General features: G+C 41.1%; 1 protein-coding gene across 2 annotated transcripts in view; it reads right to left on the bottom strand.

The window, feature by feature from the left end:
- Positions 1–9,132, bottom strand: part of insyn1 (inhibitory synaptic factor 1) — a 45,208-nt gene extending 36,076 nt beyond the window's left edge. The window contains exons 1-2 of one of the 2 annotated variants that reach the window (XM_086174738.1): positions 8,633–9,132; positions 6,455–8,044 (exon numbers count right to left, since the gene is read on the bottom strand). In XM_086174738.1, coding sequence (XP_086030864.1) covers positions 6,455–6,598 — 144 coding nt within the window. In that variant the 5' untranslated portion in view covers positions 6,599–8,044; positions 8,633–9,132. Of the gene's footprint in view, positions 1–6,454; positions 8,045–8,288; positions 8,461–8,632 lie in introns of those variants that run through there. The other variant, XM_086174739.1, reaches the window with a different exon arrangement.
- Positions 9,133–16,608: the final 7,476 nt, after the last annotated feature.

Raw genomic sequence — 16,608 nt, 5'->3', positions numbered from 1 at the left:
TTTTCATATCATCCATCGTCCATTACCCACGGAATATTTTGGGTCCAGCATGCATTGCACATAATTTCTATTCTAGTCAGTTGCTAACCTATAACTCCTATTGGGCTCAGTAAGGAATCCACTTCAGTATATTTGTTTTTCTTCAAGTCTGTTGGTTATAGCCGTGCAATTCCAAATGACTATTATTATTGTCAGTAATTTTGATAAGTGAAATTACATCTCCCTTTTTTCCTCTCTCACTGGTAGTCGAGAAACTTATTGGCATATTTATTGCTTGAACGCAACATGTTTTGTTCTATTTGAATGTCCTTCACCAGATTCAAGTGACCATTATACAGCACTGGGCAAAGAATTCTTCTTCTCTTTTTTTTCTTTTTTAATTAAAGTGTTTCGGAATTTGATGTTTCTGTGTGTTTCTTTGGGTCGAGGAATAAGCCTAAATTAATTCAAGCTGCACTCTTATGTAATGATGTCGCGCCATGTCAAACTGCTACTTCGTGCCAAATGACGCAACAGAAATGATCAAACATATGTTTCTGACTGATGAGGTTAGACAGGAATCTCCACGGACCGTGATGTTTGCAGACGACATTGTGATCTATAGTGACAGCAGGGAACAGGTTGAGGAAAATCTCACGAGGTGGAAAAGCAGAGGAATGAAGGTTAGTCGCAGCAAGATAGAGTATATGTGTGTGAATGAGAGGAACCAGGGTGGAATGGTGAGGCTACAGGGGGTGGAGATCAAGAAGTTGGACGTTTTCAAGCACTTAGGGTCAAACAGTCCAGAACGACGGAGAGTGTGGAAACGAGGAAAAGAAGCAGGTTCAAGCAGATTGGAATGGGTGGGGAAAGTGTCAGGGGTGACATGATAGAAGACGATCAGCCAGAATGAAAGGAAAGGTGTACAAGACAGTGGTCAGACCATCGAAAAGACGAAAGTCAGAGCTGAAGGTCGCAGAGATGAAGTTGCTGAGGTTGTCTTTGGGAGTGACCAGGATGGATAGGATCAGGAATGAGTCCATCAGAGAGGATGCATATGTTTGATGTTTTGGAGAGAAGGTCAGAGAAGCCAGACTGAGATAGTTGGGTCATGTACAGAGGAGAGATATTGGAATAATTGTTAGACGGATGCTGGAATTGGAGCTGCCTGGCAGGAGGTCTAGAGGAAGACCAAGGAGAAGATTTATGGACGTAGCGAGAGAGGTTATGAAGGTAGTTGGTGTGAGAGAGGAGGATACAGAGAATAGGGTTAGATGGAGAAGGTTGGTTCGCTGTGGCGACCCCTGAAGGGAAAAGAAGTTGTTTCTGTGAAATGTGACTATCAAAGACTTTGACCAATTCACTCGATATTCTACATTATAGACATGATTTGAAGAATGCTTGGCCATTACTTGATATGACTCTTTTCTAGAGATTTCCAGAAAGCTGCATAGAAGCATCCGGCAAGGTTGGATCCAAACCAAAAGGGGTTAAATATGTAACTCATATAGACATTATTCAAGTCAAGCGATAGGTATGTGCTCAATTCTTGCTTGAATAGCAGCAAAAGTCCCCCCGTGTTTTGCTTACATTGGACTTTCGTCTCTTGGCCGTCAGTGAAAGTAAAGAGTGCTCCTCATGGTTAAATGTTGGAAGTGCTTCTGCCTGCTAGTTCTGCTCCCTGCCCTGCTCAGCAGCATCCTCAGCAGGGGGAGCAGAGAGTGGAGAAAGGATGCAGTCCCAGCAGAAATAAGTGGTCCTTTGATTTCGGTCTCCCTTGGGCTGCCTCTGGGTTTGGAACAAATTTGGTTCAGTGCTGCGCGCGATACCTTCAGCACAGAGCCGCTGTGGTTCCCCCCCTCGACATGGATGTGTTCATAAGCGGTTTCACTCTTGATCAGGAGACACCACTGGCTAGCAAGCTGACTGATCCTCAGCCAGCTTCCCCAGTACCTCAAACTCCACTTTAACAATGCAGAAATTAAGCACGCCTCGGACAAGACTGGTACTCCCTTTGATCAAATCATTTACAAAGTGCTCTTCTTTGACGAACCCAATTTTAGCATAAATGTCCTGATTTCCAAAAAGAACAATGAGGCCATGGGAGCGATACATCCGGCATATTGTGATGGACAGAAATGACATTAGCCCACCCCCTTATACCACAGTGCGAGGCGATGAATACAACTTTAAATTGCTCCCGCACATTAAATGGCAGATTAAGCTTGTCGAGTACAAAGTCGAGTGTATGTTCCAGACAAAAACATGAAAGGGATGTCTGATATTCCTGCTGCTGCAACTTGCAGGTGAGAATATGATGACTCTGATATTGTAGATCAAAAGCATTTATGACACAAAAAAACATTATATAATTGCAAAACTGCATAGTAGCCAGTCTCATTAACAAAGCTATTACTCAGTACTTTACTCCTAAAAAGCTGACTTTTGGAGGGCAGAGTTTGCACCTGAGTGTTTTCCTGCTGCAAAGGATGTTAAAGCTGAGTGAGGCAAACATCTTGAATGTGCTGCACTCCGCCACTGATAATTGGTCTTTGTCAGTCTTATTTTGCAACCCCCACCCTCCATTTCAGAGCTGTACTTTCAAGAGACTTGAATGCTTTCTTCTGTTCATTTGTCCTGAGCTCAGCAAAGATGTGCAGCAGCATCTTCTTATAATTGTATATTCTATAGCCACACTCAGTCATGCATGCCTTTTTCTGTCGACTAACCTAAATATATAAATGCCTAGTGTTTAGCTGTAGTCCTGCTTTGCGGATGACTTTTTAAACTTTTTATTTTCTTTTTTCGCAGTAGCTAAATAAATGATTTCCTCTAGACTCACCACTGCCGCCTGTGCTGATATTATTACAAATGGACTTGTTTATCAGTTATTTAACATCTGATGTTTTCTTTTTTTTTTTTATTTATTTTATATCCATCTCGTTTTCATTTTACCTGTCAGTAGGCCAGTAATGGGATTTGCAAGTGAGACAAGTTGCTGTTCACTGTAATTTGCTTCAGAGGGAACAGTCTTAAGAAAAACTCACACTCCATGTCGCATTTGTCTTTGACTTTAGATTTACTCAGAATGAGCTATGGGAAGATCAAACAACCTGAAAATCTGACAAAATAGTTTTAGATTCACACACACACACACACACACACACACACACACACACACACACACACACACACACACACACGCATACACACAAACACATATACATACATACAAACATATATATTGTATTTATATACATATATACACTGCTCAAAAAACTAAAGGGAACACTAAAATAATACAAAATAGATCAGAATGAATAACATATTCTTATTAAATACTTTGTTCTTTACATAGTTGAATGTGCTGACGACAAAATCACACAAAAATGGTCAATGGAAATCAAATTTATTAACCCAGGAGGTCTGGACTTGGAGTCACACTCCAAATTAAAGTAGTAAAACACACTACAGGCTGAACCAACTTTGATGTGATATCCTTAAAACGAGTCAAAATAAATCAGTGTTGCTTCCTAAGTGGACAGTTTAATATTATAGAAGTGTGATCAACTTGGAAGTTCACTGTGTTGTTTAAGCGTTCCCTTTAGTAGTATATACATTTACACACATGTATGTATATATATATATATATATATATATATATATATATATATATATATATACACACACATATAGATGTGTATAAATGTATATATGTGTATATATACACATATATATGCACACACATCTTTATGTGTATGTATGTATATATACACATATATACACACACACATAAAGATGTGTATGCATGTTTATATGTCTATATATATATATATATATATATATATATATATATATATATATATATATATACATATATACACACACACACATATATACATACATACACATATATGTGTGTATGTGTGTACACACACACACACACACACACACACACACACACTACTCTGCATGCAACATGATGTCATGAATTTCAAATTCATCCATTGCTCATTTTACCAAGCTTCAACCAGTGATCTGATGCTACATTTCCTGTAACGTTATCCCGTCTTCTTCCCTCTCTGGAATTATGTTGGGATGTTGGCTCCATTAAGAAATGAAGATGAAAAGTCAGTGCAAGGCATTGTTGCCTTATCGCTAATTGCGCCATACATTTGGCAAACGCATCTTCGAGAGATATCAAGTCTTAATCTGATAGGAATATTAAAGCATCGAAGCTCTACTGGGGGCTGCTGCCAGAATCAAGCCAAAGAAGCAGCGGTTATGGGGCATGCATCTTAACCAGCAGGCTGCTGAGGCACGCCATTAATTAAAATTTAATGTCAGACATCATAGGTTCACCACAGGTTCCGCTTAGAGTGTGCTGAGTGCTTCTCGTAGAGCTTCATACTGTGTGATTTAATGATAGTTTGGGCAAAATTTAGGGACGTCGGAAGAGCCACTTAGCAGGATGACGGCAAACAAGCGAGGCGGGATCTGTGGTCCCGTGTCACCGGATGATGACAAATCCACATCAATGGGGGAAGATAAATTGAGGCCATCTTAAACCATCTATACCGTCGGTTTAAATGTTTGAGTTCTTCGATGAGATAACGTCACGCATGCAGAGCATTCGTGAGGAAATGTTCAAATCGAGAATTTGCTCAACTTCTCAGTCCTGTCAAAAAATTCTTAGTTTTCAGGCTCCCCATGTAACATACTCAACTCATTTACAACACAAACGACCACAACATCGAACCAAGATGAGCCAAAACCACCAAAAGTATCAGTGGCATCTTATTTTGGAGCTTTGAGATACGGGATGTCCGTTAACTCCTGAGAATGCAACGGTTTCTGAAAGACCTCGTGGATGATAATCAGTCATTACTGCTCCCTCAATGAGTTATTTATTTCCCCACGTTCACATGGCAATTCATCATCTATTTATGTGACAGTTATTATCTATTATGTTGTTCCTTTCATGTGGCCAAGAATGAGAGATTTTATGGAACATTAGGTTTCCATGCATCTGATGGTGCTACACTGAATCTGTTTTTCATCTCCCTTTGATACAGTCTGCAATCTCACGGTCACTTAATTGAAGGATATTGATACTCACATTATGACTGCCACTTCGGCTAATACCATTCTTAGCCGTTTCAGTGTTGGGATTGCAACCTCCAAATAAAAAAAAAATAAATCAAGTAAAAACGGATGTTTCAGCAAGTGTGCAGAGCATCGTTGATATGTGTTAAACCGCAAAAAAAAAAAAATTAAAAAAAAAAAAAATTTGGTTCCTCTTTTTTTGCATTTTTGTTTTTCTTTGGTAAAAATACCCCCCATCCAGTGGTGATCATCAATCACAGCTTCTCCTTTTTTCTGAACTTTGCCTCTATAACTGTGCAAGAACATAAAGCAGAGCGTCGACAGCCAAAGCTGGGAATCAAGGAGAGGGAGGTAAAGGGGCCTCTACCGAAGTGAGTTACAGCAGCTTTGTTGAATCCGTTCAAAATGCCTCTCCGCCTTCAGGCCATTATGAATATCACCATTCTGCATGTCGGTTCTTCCGCGCATTTTAAAACAAGAGTCCACTCGTCGTCGTGTCCGATCGGAAGCGGGCGGGAGCAAATGACCGGCTGTGCGTGAGAGAAACGGGTTCGGTCACAGACACGGCTGTTTGCTGAGGTTTCACTTGTCCGTGTCTCTCTATCTCCATTCACCTTTTCCTTCTGAGAGTGAGAACGGTCTACAGCTTTGAGGAGACCGCGGGGGGAAGATCCACGAGAAATGATGAGGGCCATTTTCTACCTCACACATGTGTCATTCAACACATTTATCACATCGTTATTTCAAACTCTCACACTTGCAAACACACATGCAAGGACATGTCTAAGGTGCACTATCTGTATGCCTGAATTTTGTTCAAGGACATTGTAGAGAACGCGCGCAAATCTCCTCAGCGTTACCATGGCAGTTGAAAATATACAGTAGGAATCAAGCGGATTCTTAAGAAAATGGTTATATAACTATTGCAGTGCTAAGTCTTGAATCTTATCTAAGGCGGCTTCTGTGTTTCCTTTCATCCCGGCGTAGCAGCTTTTTAGAAGCTCTTTATACCTATTGTACCTCCCACAACACACTGCTGAACACACAGTATTTTGTAATTGTTGACTTTTTTTTTTTTTTTTCGATTAAAAGAAAAGTAAAGCTCAACGTGTTTGCGATCACCAATACGCTCCTGCTACGCAAACTGAGTCGGCTCTCGTTTCATTCAAATCCCAACCTAAAATCTCCTTACAGCGAGAATAATGCCACGCTTAATTAAAATGAAGTTTACGGAAAACGCACACCTACCCAACACACACACACACACACACACACACACACTTTCCCTCCGCAGCCTCTGCCTCCCCATCCCCGACAATCTGTAAATCCCCAAGAGCCCCATATGAGTAAGCTGGTTTTGTCACCTCACCTCCCGGAGTTCCTTGGCCACATCCTTGAGCTCTTTGAGAATGCCTTCCAGCTGATCGATCACCATCTTCATGTGGCTGCGGATGCGTTCTCGCGGGCTGGGGGTCTCAGAGGTGTCCCGGGCCGGAGCTCTGCTTAGGGACATCCTTTAGAAGGCGACGTGGGGCCAGTGGCCAGCAGGCTGAGGGCGTGGGGGAGCCGAGTCGGGGTCCATGTCTTTGGCTACAAAGAGCCTCAGTGCTACTGATCCGAACAGGGGCCCCAGCCACGCAGGGAGACCTCAACATCTTAAAAGCACCTGGGCAGCCAAAACACCTTTCCTCGCCCGTACACTTGGCACAGGGTCACGCGATGACGTCCATATTTTTTGACCGGCCCGTCCAAAAATGAAGCGCATGTGACCATGGGAAAAGTCAAACACAGTAAATCCATGGAAAACGGCAAAGGCTGGTATAAAAGTCTTACATAATTGTTTTCAGCCAACTCATCTTATGTGTGAGTGTGCACGTCTGAAATTGTTTCAGAGGGGTTGCTATTCGAAACACCCTTCTATACTTGACTTTTCTCTCTTCTACTTGTGCTGCACAACTGTTTTACTTGTGAAACACAGTACCATAGTGTCAGAATAACATAGAAAAGTGAAAGAAGAAATGTGTTCGTACTAACCTATCTATAGAATAAAGTATCGGCATAGATAAAAATTCATCTCCCAGCGGTGGCCAAATTCAAAAATCGTTGTCGTCGGCATTCATTTCTTTTTTCCTCTGCAGGGACAAGGTGTTCATGGATGTGGTTACTCAGAAAACAATTAGTGTCTTAACAGGGTCGGAGCAATCCCTGCTTTGGAAGGGGGCTATTCCTCTGCGCAGTGTATTGATTCCCCCAGGACGGTCAGAAAAATAAGAAGGGCTTTTTTTAAGCAGAGACTCGCACCAAAAATTTCTTGCAAGTGGAAAATAAAAAGATGAAGGTAAGGAGGATGGCTGTGAGTCTTCTCCCAGACCGGGCCAATCTCCCCCCTGAAGCGGAGCTTATTCCAGGTGGTATCGGATCAGACGGAATTGAAATCTAAGCCGGTGAAGACGTCACTCGTGATGATCATTTGTCCAGGGATAACAAAAATCATGCTGTCATACGACACAGTTACTATGGGCGAGGAGTAAAAAAAAAAAGAGTACGTTCCCCCGCAATTCGGGGGGCAGCCCGGCTTACGAAACGGTGCTTTCCAAGTCCTCACACACACTGACCCAAAGCAGTCCACAGGGGTGTGCCCAAAAACCAAGGGAGCAGAAAGAGAAAAGGATTCTCTTCTCTCTCTCAGTTGTTGCTAAGGGAACCTGCTCTGCCTTCTTGTGCCGTGATTGGATAATTATTTTACTTCTTATCCGTGTCTGTGTTTTCTCTGGTGACTCTTTTCAGAAAAAAAAAAAGAAAAAAAAGGTAGCGAGCTCAGTGCCATCCAGCAGGACGAAATAAATCCCATGAAAGATTCCCAGAGGAGCCCCTGAGAACAAGAGGAGGGAAGAAGCTTTTCACCAAATCCAAGGCAATGCCACGGCCGTGGAGCGTGCCGGCCGGTCACACATGGCACCTGGACAGATGGGAAGGAAAGCAATAACTTATTCTCTAATACCTCATCCCTTTCTTTTTATCTCTTTTCAATGTCTGTCTCTCATAACAGCGTCGGATGGCACAGCAATAGAGTGAAAGAGACGGATGCAGAAAGGGATTGAAACTGCGCTGACGGTGTAGCCAACATTGAATAAAATGATGTATAAATACCCCTGGATTCCCCCGCTACAAAGAGATATATGCAAAAACAAATACCTGCTCACCTTTTTTTGTGCATCACTTTGCTGTTGCTATGCCCAGAGCTCCCTCACTGTCAACACACACCGTGATCATTCGGGCCACACACACACACACACACACACACACACACACACACACACACAATCTGCCAGTTCTTTAGTAGTCACAGTCTCAGCGTCGCAAACACACTAACATCTTCTTGCTGCCTTTCTGTTTTCTCCTCTTCTCTGTTTCTCTCTCTCTCCATCTCATACAGTCACACACACACACACACACACACACACACACACTCTCTCTCTCTCTCTCTCTCTCTCTCCCTCTCATAAACACGCACACAGTTTTTCTTTTCCCTCCCTCCCCTACTTACTGTCTTGACAGAATGAGATGCTTCTATCAGCAGGGTTATTTCACTCTGAGGCTGTGGCTCAGCAGACGAGCAATCGAAGAGTAGGCTGGAGCGGCGGAGGAAGTGGAGGCAGGGGGTGTGAGATGGGAACGATGAACGGCCGTGATAGCGGTCTGATCATGGACAGGGGGGAGTCTGAAGATGTCAGATCTGCGAGGAAAGCTCCCGCTTCAGATCCTGTGGCTCCAACCATCATTCAAATAACCCATCATCCCCGCCTGCATCCGGAGATAGAAGACAGAACGTGGCAGCTTGTAGCCAGATGCGGAGCGGAGTGACGACAGTCTATCTGCCCGCTTTCATTCCTTCCTCCTCCCCCCCCCCCGCCCCCCCTCTCTCTCTCCGTCACTCTTGCTCGGTCTCTGTCCCTGTCTCACTCCCGCTGCACCCTCGCTGTGTCCTCCCTGACTGCCGGATGAAGGGAAGCTGATGCCAGAGTTTATCATGTGGCTCAGGCTCCTGCCAGCGCCACTCCGCTGTTCTGTTCCACTCCACTGTGGAGGAGGAGCTTAGTGCGTTAAAGGCATAGCATGCTTTACGGCCCCCTCCTCTTCTTTCTCCCATCTTTGGTCCTTTGCTGCTGGCATCTATACTCCCTCGCCGGTTCCTGTGTCTCCTTTGTCAAAGTTCTGCACGGGGTGTTGTTGATCTCTTAAATCGGCGTGAGGCCTTCCTATGCTTTCGGTCGAGAAAGGGGCGCCGGAAAGCATTGACCCCCTGCAACATTAATATATGAAGCAGGTTGGTGTTTGATGACCTCATCTGACTGCCAGACAGAAAAAAAAAAAAATATGACTAATGTATGAGTTTTCCTGTGCCTCATCTTAAAGTTTTTTTTTTTTTTTTTTCCTCAATAAATATATATTCCTCTTTATTTAAACTGACCTGAATTCCAATGTCAGAAACAAATGCCCATACATGGCATGAGTTTTTTTAAATGTGATTTCATCTTGGTAATATTGTGAATTTAAGTATACATGCCATTCTAGGATTTTGTGCAAGTAACTGTACAGTATATTGACACAATTAATGCATTTACGTTTTTGTGTATAAAGAAACGACAAACTTCTTCTCAAGGCAGCATTAAATTAAACCTTTTTAAAAAGTGTATTCATATATATATATATATATTTTTTTTTTTTTGAAATTTATTTTTTTCAATACATTCATTTCTTGACTCAAAATACACATGACACTGCACAGGCAAGCTACTGCACACAAACTGCTGCTGCAAGAATCAGGTGTCCTTGAGCATGGCTTCGCAGCACATATGGGAGGTTTCCTTCTAGGAACACAGCAACAGTTTGCGGCACATGCTACGAGGCATCTTTTTTCACTTGACATTGAGAAATACTTTGCTTGGATATTTTTGGTGTGTTTAATAGAGTTGTCCTCAAAAGAGGGAGTGCATACTATTAAATGACCTAGTGAAAAGGTGCAGGGCCCCAGCACAGCTTCATGTCAGTAGTCGGTTTGGGATAAGATTATTTCCCTCGCTGATATACCATATATATATATATATACACGCGTATATATATATATTTGTATATATGTGTCTATGAGATGGGAACAACGATGAATGACCGTGATATATGTGTATATATATATGTGTGTGTATCTATGTACACACACACACACATATATATACGTACAAACATATATACGTATTTATATATACATATACACATACATATATTTATATGTATATACACACACACACACACACACACACATATATATATGCAGGTCATCCTGACTTGTGAATTTTACTGTGAATCTGGAGTGGGTCCAGCACAAAATAGTGGTTGCACTTAATATTTCTGGCTTGGATTTATTGTGCTGAGCTGTTTATGGAGATGTTTTGTAGTTTTTTTTTTTTTTTGTTTGTTTGTTTATTTTTTCCGCATCTAGCTGGCCACAGGTCTCCCAAACAGGCACATATGTGTCTGAAAGAGTTATTAGATACCCTCAGCTCTCACGATCAAAGTGTAAACACATTTGAAAAAAAGGTGAAGAATCTCTAAATAGGCATATTTGTTTTTATTGCAGCAAATCAAAAGCTTCATAGATAACATTTTGCTGCGTTGTGCTTCGTACACTTCTTTTATCCAGTTTAGAAGAAAATATTAGGTGCGTTTGAGTTTATTGCTTGCTTGTAAGTGCATTTGCACGGCTGACTATTCATGCGCTCCTGTCTCGGTCTTCAAGCCCTCTCAAATCTGCAGGTGTTTACAGGTTTTGTAAATGGAATTCTACCCTGCCTTGACATTTTGACTGCCGCCACATTGGCTTGCTGAGGCCCGCCCTTCAATAAATAGAGGCTCGCTGCACCATGACCACAGGGGTGTTCCCTGTGATGGTTGTCCCAAAAGGCTACCGACCTAAACTAATGTCCTATAGTGTGAGGTGTTAACAGATATATTAACACTGCAAGGATGAATGTTTATTTTAAAGCGCTACCGTTCAGCATTTACATGGCCTGTGAATGGCTGTTCATATGCCTCTTTAATCAGATTGCTTTGCCAGGTCGTAGTGACAGAGCTATCCAAATAGTGTGTTTATTGTTATTAAATTGTGTTTCACAGGCAGTTGGACGATATAACGCCAGCTGAATTATGGATATTTTGGATGAGTGTATGATTTTAATAAACTTTGAAGGCCAGCCAAAGAATTGGGAGTTTCTTGGCACAAATAAAAAAAGATCCAAGATAAACAGGACTGTTGGCAAGTTTTGCTGTGGGCAGATCGCTTTTTCTTTGTTTGTTTTTAGCCATTTATAGAGTACACATTAAGCCTCCGCCAGCAGTTCACCAACCCTTCCTCTTTGCTAATGAGCTCTGATTCGGTGCCCAATTCCCTTGATTTCCTTCATTGGTCAACACAGAAAATATCCAAACTTCCTTTCACTCACATGTTATTTATCCCATTAACAATTCAAAATGTCCATCCCTCCCCTTGGACCAGCTAATGTCAAACCATCTCAGCATCACTCTATCAACTATTTTAGTAATGAAAATAAATGACTTTGCAAAATCATTTTTATTATTCTCCCTCAAAACTTTCAACACCTTTCCAGCGACAGGGATATCCTTTACAGATAGAGGAAAGTTTGATTATCATTATTAGTATTATCTTATTATTTATTTTGTTTTTTGATCTATGTATCTACTTCTCTATTCACCTATTTATAGATTGATTCAGGGAAAAATAAAGGATCCCTGCATGTAGGACTTTGTAATTAATACATGGACTTGAGACGAGAAAATTGACGCATAAATACAAAAGTAAAACTACAACCAAAATGAAAAACCGTCCTTGAGTTCTTGGACAAGAAAAAAGGTTGGATGTAAAGTCAGATTGACATGTTCTTTCCCGTGTGCTTTAAGAGACTAACATTGTATAGAGAAAGAGTTAGTATCCCCCTGAACACGTGACTGACGGTATAGTTTGGTCAAATACCAATTGTCAAAATGAAATTGAAGGATTATTGTAATTACCTGCCATCGTGCGTTAAAGTGGTTAAATTGGCCCCCAAAAAGTAGATTTATCCCATAATGTTCATTTGACAATGACGGACAATATTATCTATTTTTTTATTTATTTATATATTTCTTTTTTATTCAGAAAGGACAAGAGATCCCTTTTATATAATTTATGCTTTTCTTCTCCTGGCCATGGTGTGGCACTGCGGAGCAACTGTCTCCTGTTTGTTTTCCCACATGAGTGTGCCAAAAATTTGTGAACAGGCGTAAAGTTTCCCGTTTGTGCTTTTTTGTGCGGATAATTATTTTACAATACATTGAAGAGGTTTGTGGATGTCTGTCTTCCCAAACAATCATGACCGTTACAAAATGATGTCCGTAATAAGCGCTGTTTCCCCATGTTTTGTGACAGTGTTTTGTGTGATTAGATTGATTGAGATTTCTTTTTTTTTTTCCTAATCCAGGGTGGGAATTTAATACGGCATTAGCAGTATAAACTTGAATATAGGCTGCGCTCTAAGCACCATTCTGTTGTTGATTGCACGCCGGCAAACTAAAGGACGAAGGGTTCGTTGTTACCTTCATCTTGCCTGTCTACAGATCTTTTAATATTTCAATTTCTATCCATTTTTTTTCTTTTTTTTTTTGTTTGTTTGTCCCCCCCCACCCCACCCCACCCTGTAGCAGTCATGCAGAATGTGGAGGAGCAGAGGCTGTCTCAGACCATAACACCCGGTGATGGATCAGTGCTCTTAAACAATGAAATGAGGCTTAAGTGTTTGATTGATTTCTCATTTACTTTCCCACCACTGGTGGAATTATGGCCATTGCAGCAGGGCCTGGACCGAGCGAGCCCCGCTCTCATCGTGACTTGAGTCATAGTTTTTTGAGCTGAAATTACTCAGCGGTCTTCTGTCAGCATCAGCGTGCTTATCGTGGATCAATGAAGACCTGTGGATTTAGAAAGTATTAAATGACGGAGGAAGCACCTCATCAATCACATGAATGCAGCCATAGCTTATGGTAGGTGATTGTTCTTTTGTTTTTCTTTTTGTAATAATTTTGATCCAATACTAGATTCAAAAAAAAAACAAAAAACAAAAAAAAATCCAGAAAAAGATGTCACAAGTTAGAGAGCAAATGTATCAATTTCTTTGATGGGAGACTTCAAACTCTGATAAGAGTCATTTTTCATGTTACACTTTAAATCTCACAGATTCTGATTATTTTTGACACAAAACCAAGTTTGCTCTCACACTTGCATTACTAATGTTGATATTCTTTACAAACATGACACCTTTAGTAAAAGTTCATGTAAATGTTGCATTAGGAAAGAGTCAGATTTTTTTTTTAACTATTCAAAAAAAAAAAAAGATAAGTTAAATATTTGAACCTCTTGAGCGTATTTTCAGATATTCATTAAAAAAAATGCCCAGAAAAAAAAAAAAAAATCGAGACGGACCTAAATATTGTGACACATGAATGCTAATGCTTCCAAAAAAATATCTTTGGATATTTTCGATTTTTTCCTGTGGAGATGTTGATTTAAGACCTCTCAGTATGTCTAAGGGTCATATGAACTCGCCAGCTCTCCAACCTGCATTGTTTTATCCTGCAACAACACGACTGCTCCTTTCCAACTGGGTAACGGATGCGCTTTTTGCATGAAGACATTTCAGCTAGAAAGTGAACAGTAACCAACCAGTAATGTTCACTCTTTAAATCAATTTTGACGAGAACTTTGCAATAAGGAAACCCATCTCAGATATTTGGCTAAAACTTGCTTGGTTACTTTTTTTGTTTAAAGAACATTTGCTAATACAGAGAGATACTATTTCAAAAGACATTGTTTTACAAGTGCGGCACTGTTGCATCCCATGCTTCCCCTCGCCGTAGGTGATTGCGATTGACTTACATCTGACAGCGTTTTTGTACTAAGAATATAAACGAATAAAGCAAGATCCCTCTTCTCGGTGTGAATACAAATGCACACGCTAGAGTTCTGGAACGTATTTCATTTCTTGATGTCGTAAAGGATAAACCATTCTTCTTATTGTCAATGTTTATTTGAATATGGTGGAAATAGCGGTGCAGGGACCTCAATCATTCAGACCTGATTTACAGAATCACATAGCAACTTGTTCATTCCCGCTGGACAGAGGGGTACATTTAGTGGTAAGTGCACAATTTAAGTATTCAATTCTGGCTTGGCACTCAACTGGCGAACCAACATTTTGCATTTCCCCTGTGACGTGTTGCATTTAGGTCCCAGTAGCTCATTAAAGGTTCATCATGTTGAGTAGGTCAAAAAAATACCTTGTTCCACAAACACTCAATTCATCCACAGACAGTACAATTCCCTAAGATAAAGTTTCAAAAACATCTTTCAACTTTGCTTTTAATTTAAAAAAGGCAGTGTTCCTCACCAGAGATGACTGCAGTAAAATGTATCTTTAGATTAATTAAAGAAAAGGTTAAATGTAAAACGAAACCCAAATCACATCAGTATGAAATTGCAAACTGAAAAAGTGGTTCTAAAATGAGTTCCCCATTGATGCTGCACAACATCAGTTCAATTCATCTTCTGTTTAAATTATAGCGAGCCGATTTTAATTGGCCTAGCTGGTCCTCTGCGTTGCCAGGCATTACGATTTTCCGGCATGCACTTTGCACTGGGGTTTTAAATCTGTTGAAGCTTACATCGTGGGAATCACGTCACCAGGGGCAGCATTGCCAATCTCCAACATTAACGGCACTTTCACACCTTGCTCTTACAAAGTGCTTTGTGCTAGATGGTATTCAACCATCCACACGTCGATGGGAGCGGGGATGCCAAGCAAGGCGCTAGCCAGACCATCGGAGGCAACTTGGGGATCACGGTCTGGCCCAATGACATGAAGGAAGGAGGAGTCTGGGATTTAACCTTTTGAATGAAGGCCAGTCCACTCAACCGCTAAGCCTGAGCCGCACCTGTATGGGATCCCCTGAAGTGTATTCATTTCCCGAGCAAAGCATCAAGTCAACATTTTTTCCTTCTGTACCAAAAATTTTTTACCGCACAGCCAACAATTGAAGTCAAAGAGAAACTTTGCCAAAAAACTTTGAGTGCGGTTTCCCCTCCAAATAAGTGGTTCTTCAGTACATTCATAAATAATTGATAGAGGTCTTCCCTGCCAAATGAGTCTAATTTAATTCAATCTGAATGTTTTCAACCACACTGAGGCTTGATTTGTTTGCGTCGCTATGAATAATATGACCTCAGTCTTGTTCGAGCATTTTTAAGCGGTCTTTTGAGCGAGTGCTCAGCGACGTGTTATGTTAAACAAGTAGAACTGAATCATCTGCGTAGAAAAGCAAGTTAGGAGGATCATCATGGAGTCCTCAAGGCATTTGCGATTAGTCAAAAGAGTAAGGGTGTGGAACAACACACAGAATGTCCTTGGGACAGGAAAGGCTGCCTCTTGTTAGAGTGTTGATTATTGGGTAAGATTGATCTGGCCAAAAACTTTGTTATCCAGCCAGATGGCTTGCAATTTGTGATCTATGGTTCTCCAGCAGAATTCCACATAATCTGCCAAGGTAACTCTTGCTCAAGCTCATTCTTTTACTCACACATGCCGATTGCCGCAGAGCTGCCGTGCAAAGCAATAACCAAAACACCAGGAACAACTTGGAGTTCGCCGTCTTGCCCGAGGACACCACTGCATGCGGATAGATGGGGTGAGGAATCAAGCCGCTAACTTTTCCAACTGAAGAGACGCCCGCTCTACCAACTGAGCCAACCCCCCCACCCACCCATTTGAAAATTTGAATTTCATAGTCATAATAAATCTCAAACTGACTTAAACTGTTGACAGTTTCCCTCCCAAATCATGTAGGGTTCTTGCTTTAATCCAAAAACATTTGACAAGAACTAAAATAGTTGCAAAAAAAAAAAAGTCATACAATACCCTGATATTCCAGACTATATATATATTATACGAACCATCTGGGAAGGACCCAATAAGAACAGTTTAGAATGTGAAGATATGGGGAGTGAAGGGACTATCCCATCATTGCAGTCGACAAAATACTAACCATTACCTCTTCAATTAGTGCAATGACAGTATCTAGACTAACATCTTTAGGCGGTGCCCCAATTGTTTGTGTTGCTCCCGCAGATGCTTCTTGTTTTGCTACAGCTAAGAGTGACTGAGCTGATTTGCAGGTGCAAAACCAGAAAGCCCGGCCAGATGGAGCGTCACGTGATTTCATGAATCCAACTGACTCATATGACTAGAGTCACAGTTTGCAGTGATTCAGTCCCTGCACTTCAGAGGAAATGTGAATAAATCCAAATCCCTGCCATAATGGAGTGTTAATGTTGAAAATTTGAAATTACAGCGACTCACATTTGATCATCGTTTTGAAATAGCTGCAAGTTATTCAATGGAAAAAAGGGAACAGCATTTTCGC

Source organism: Fistularia commersonii, chromosome 27 (assembly GCF_037954325.1).
Source record: "Fistularia commersonii isolate RoL2024-O1a breed Wild chromosome 27, RoL_Fcom_v1.0, whole genome shotgun sequence".
NCBI classification, from domain to species: Eukaryota; Metazoa; Chordata; class Actinopteri; order Syngnathiformes; family Fistulariidae; genus Fistularia; species Fistularia commersonii.
The sequence above is the reverse complement of the archived record's forward strand: the minus strand, read 5'-3'. Positions and strand labels throughout refer to the sequence as shown.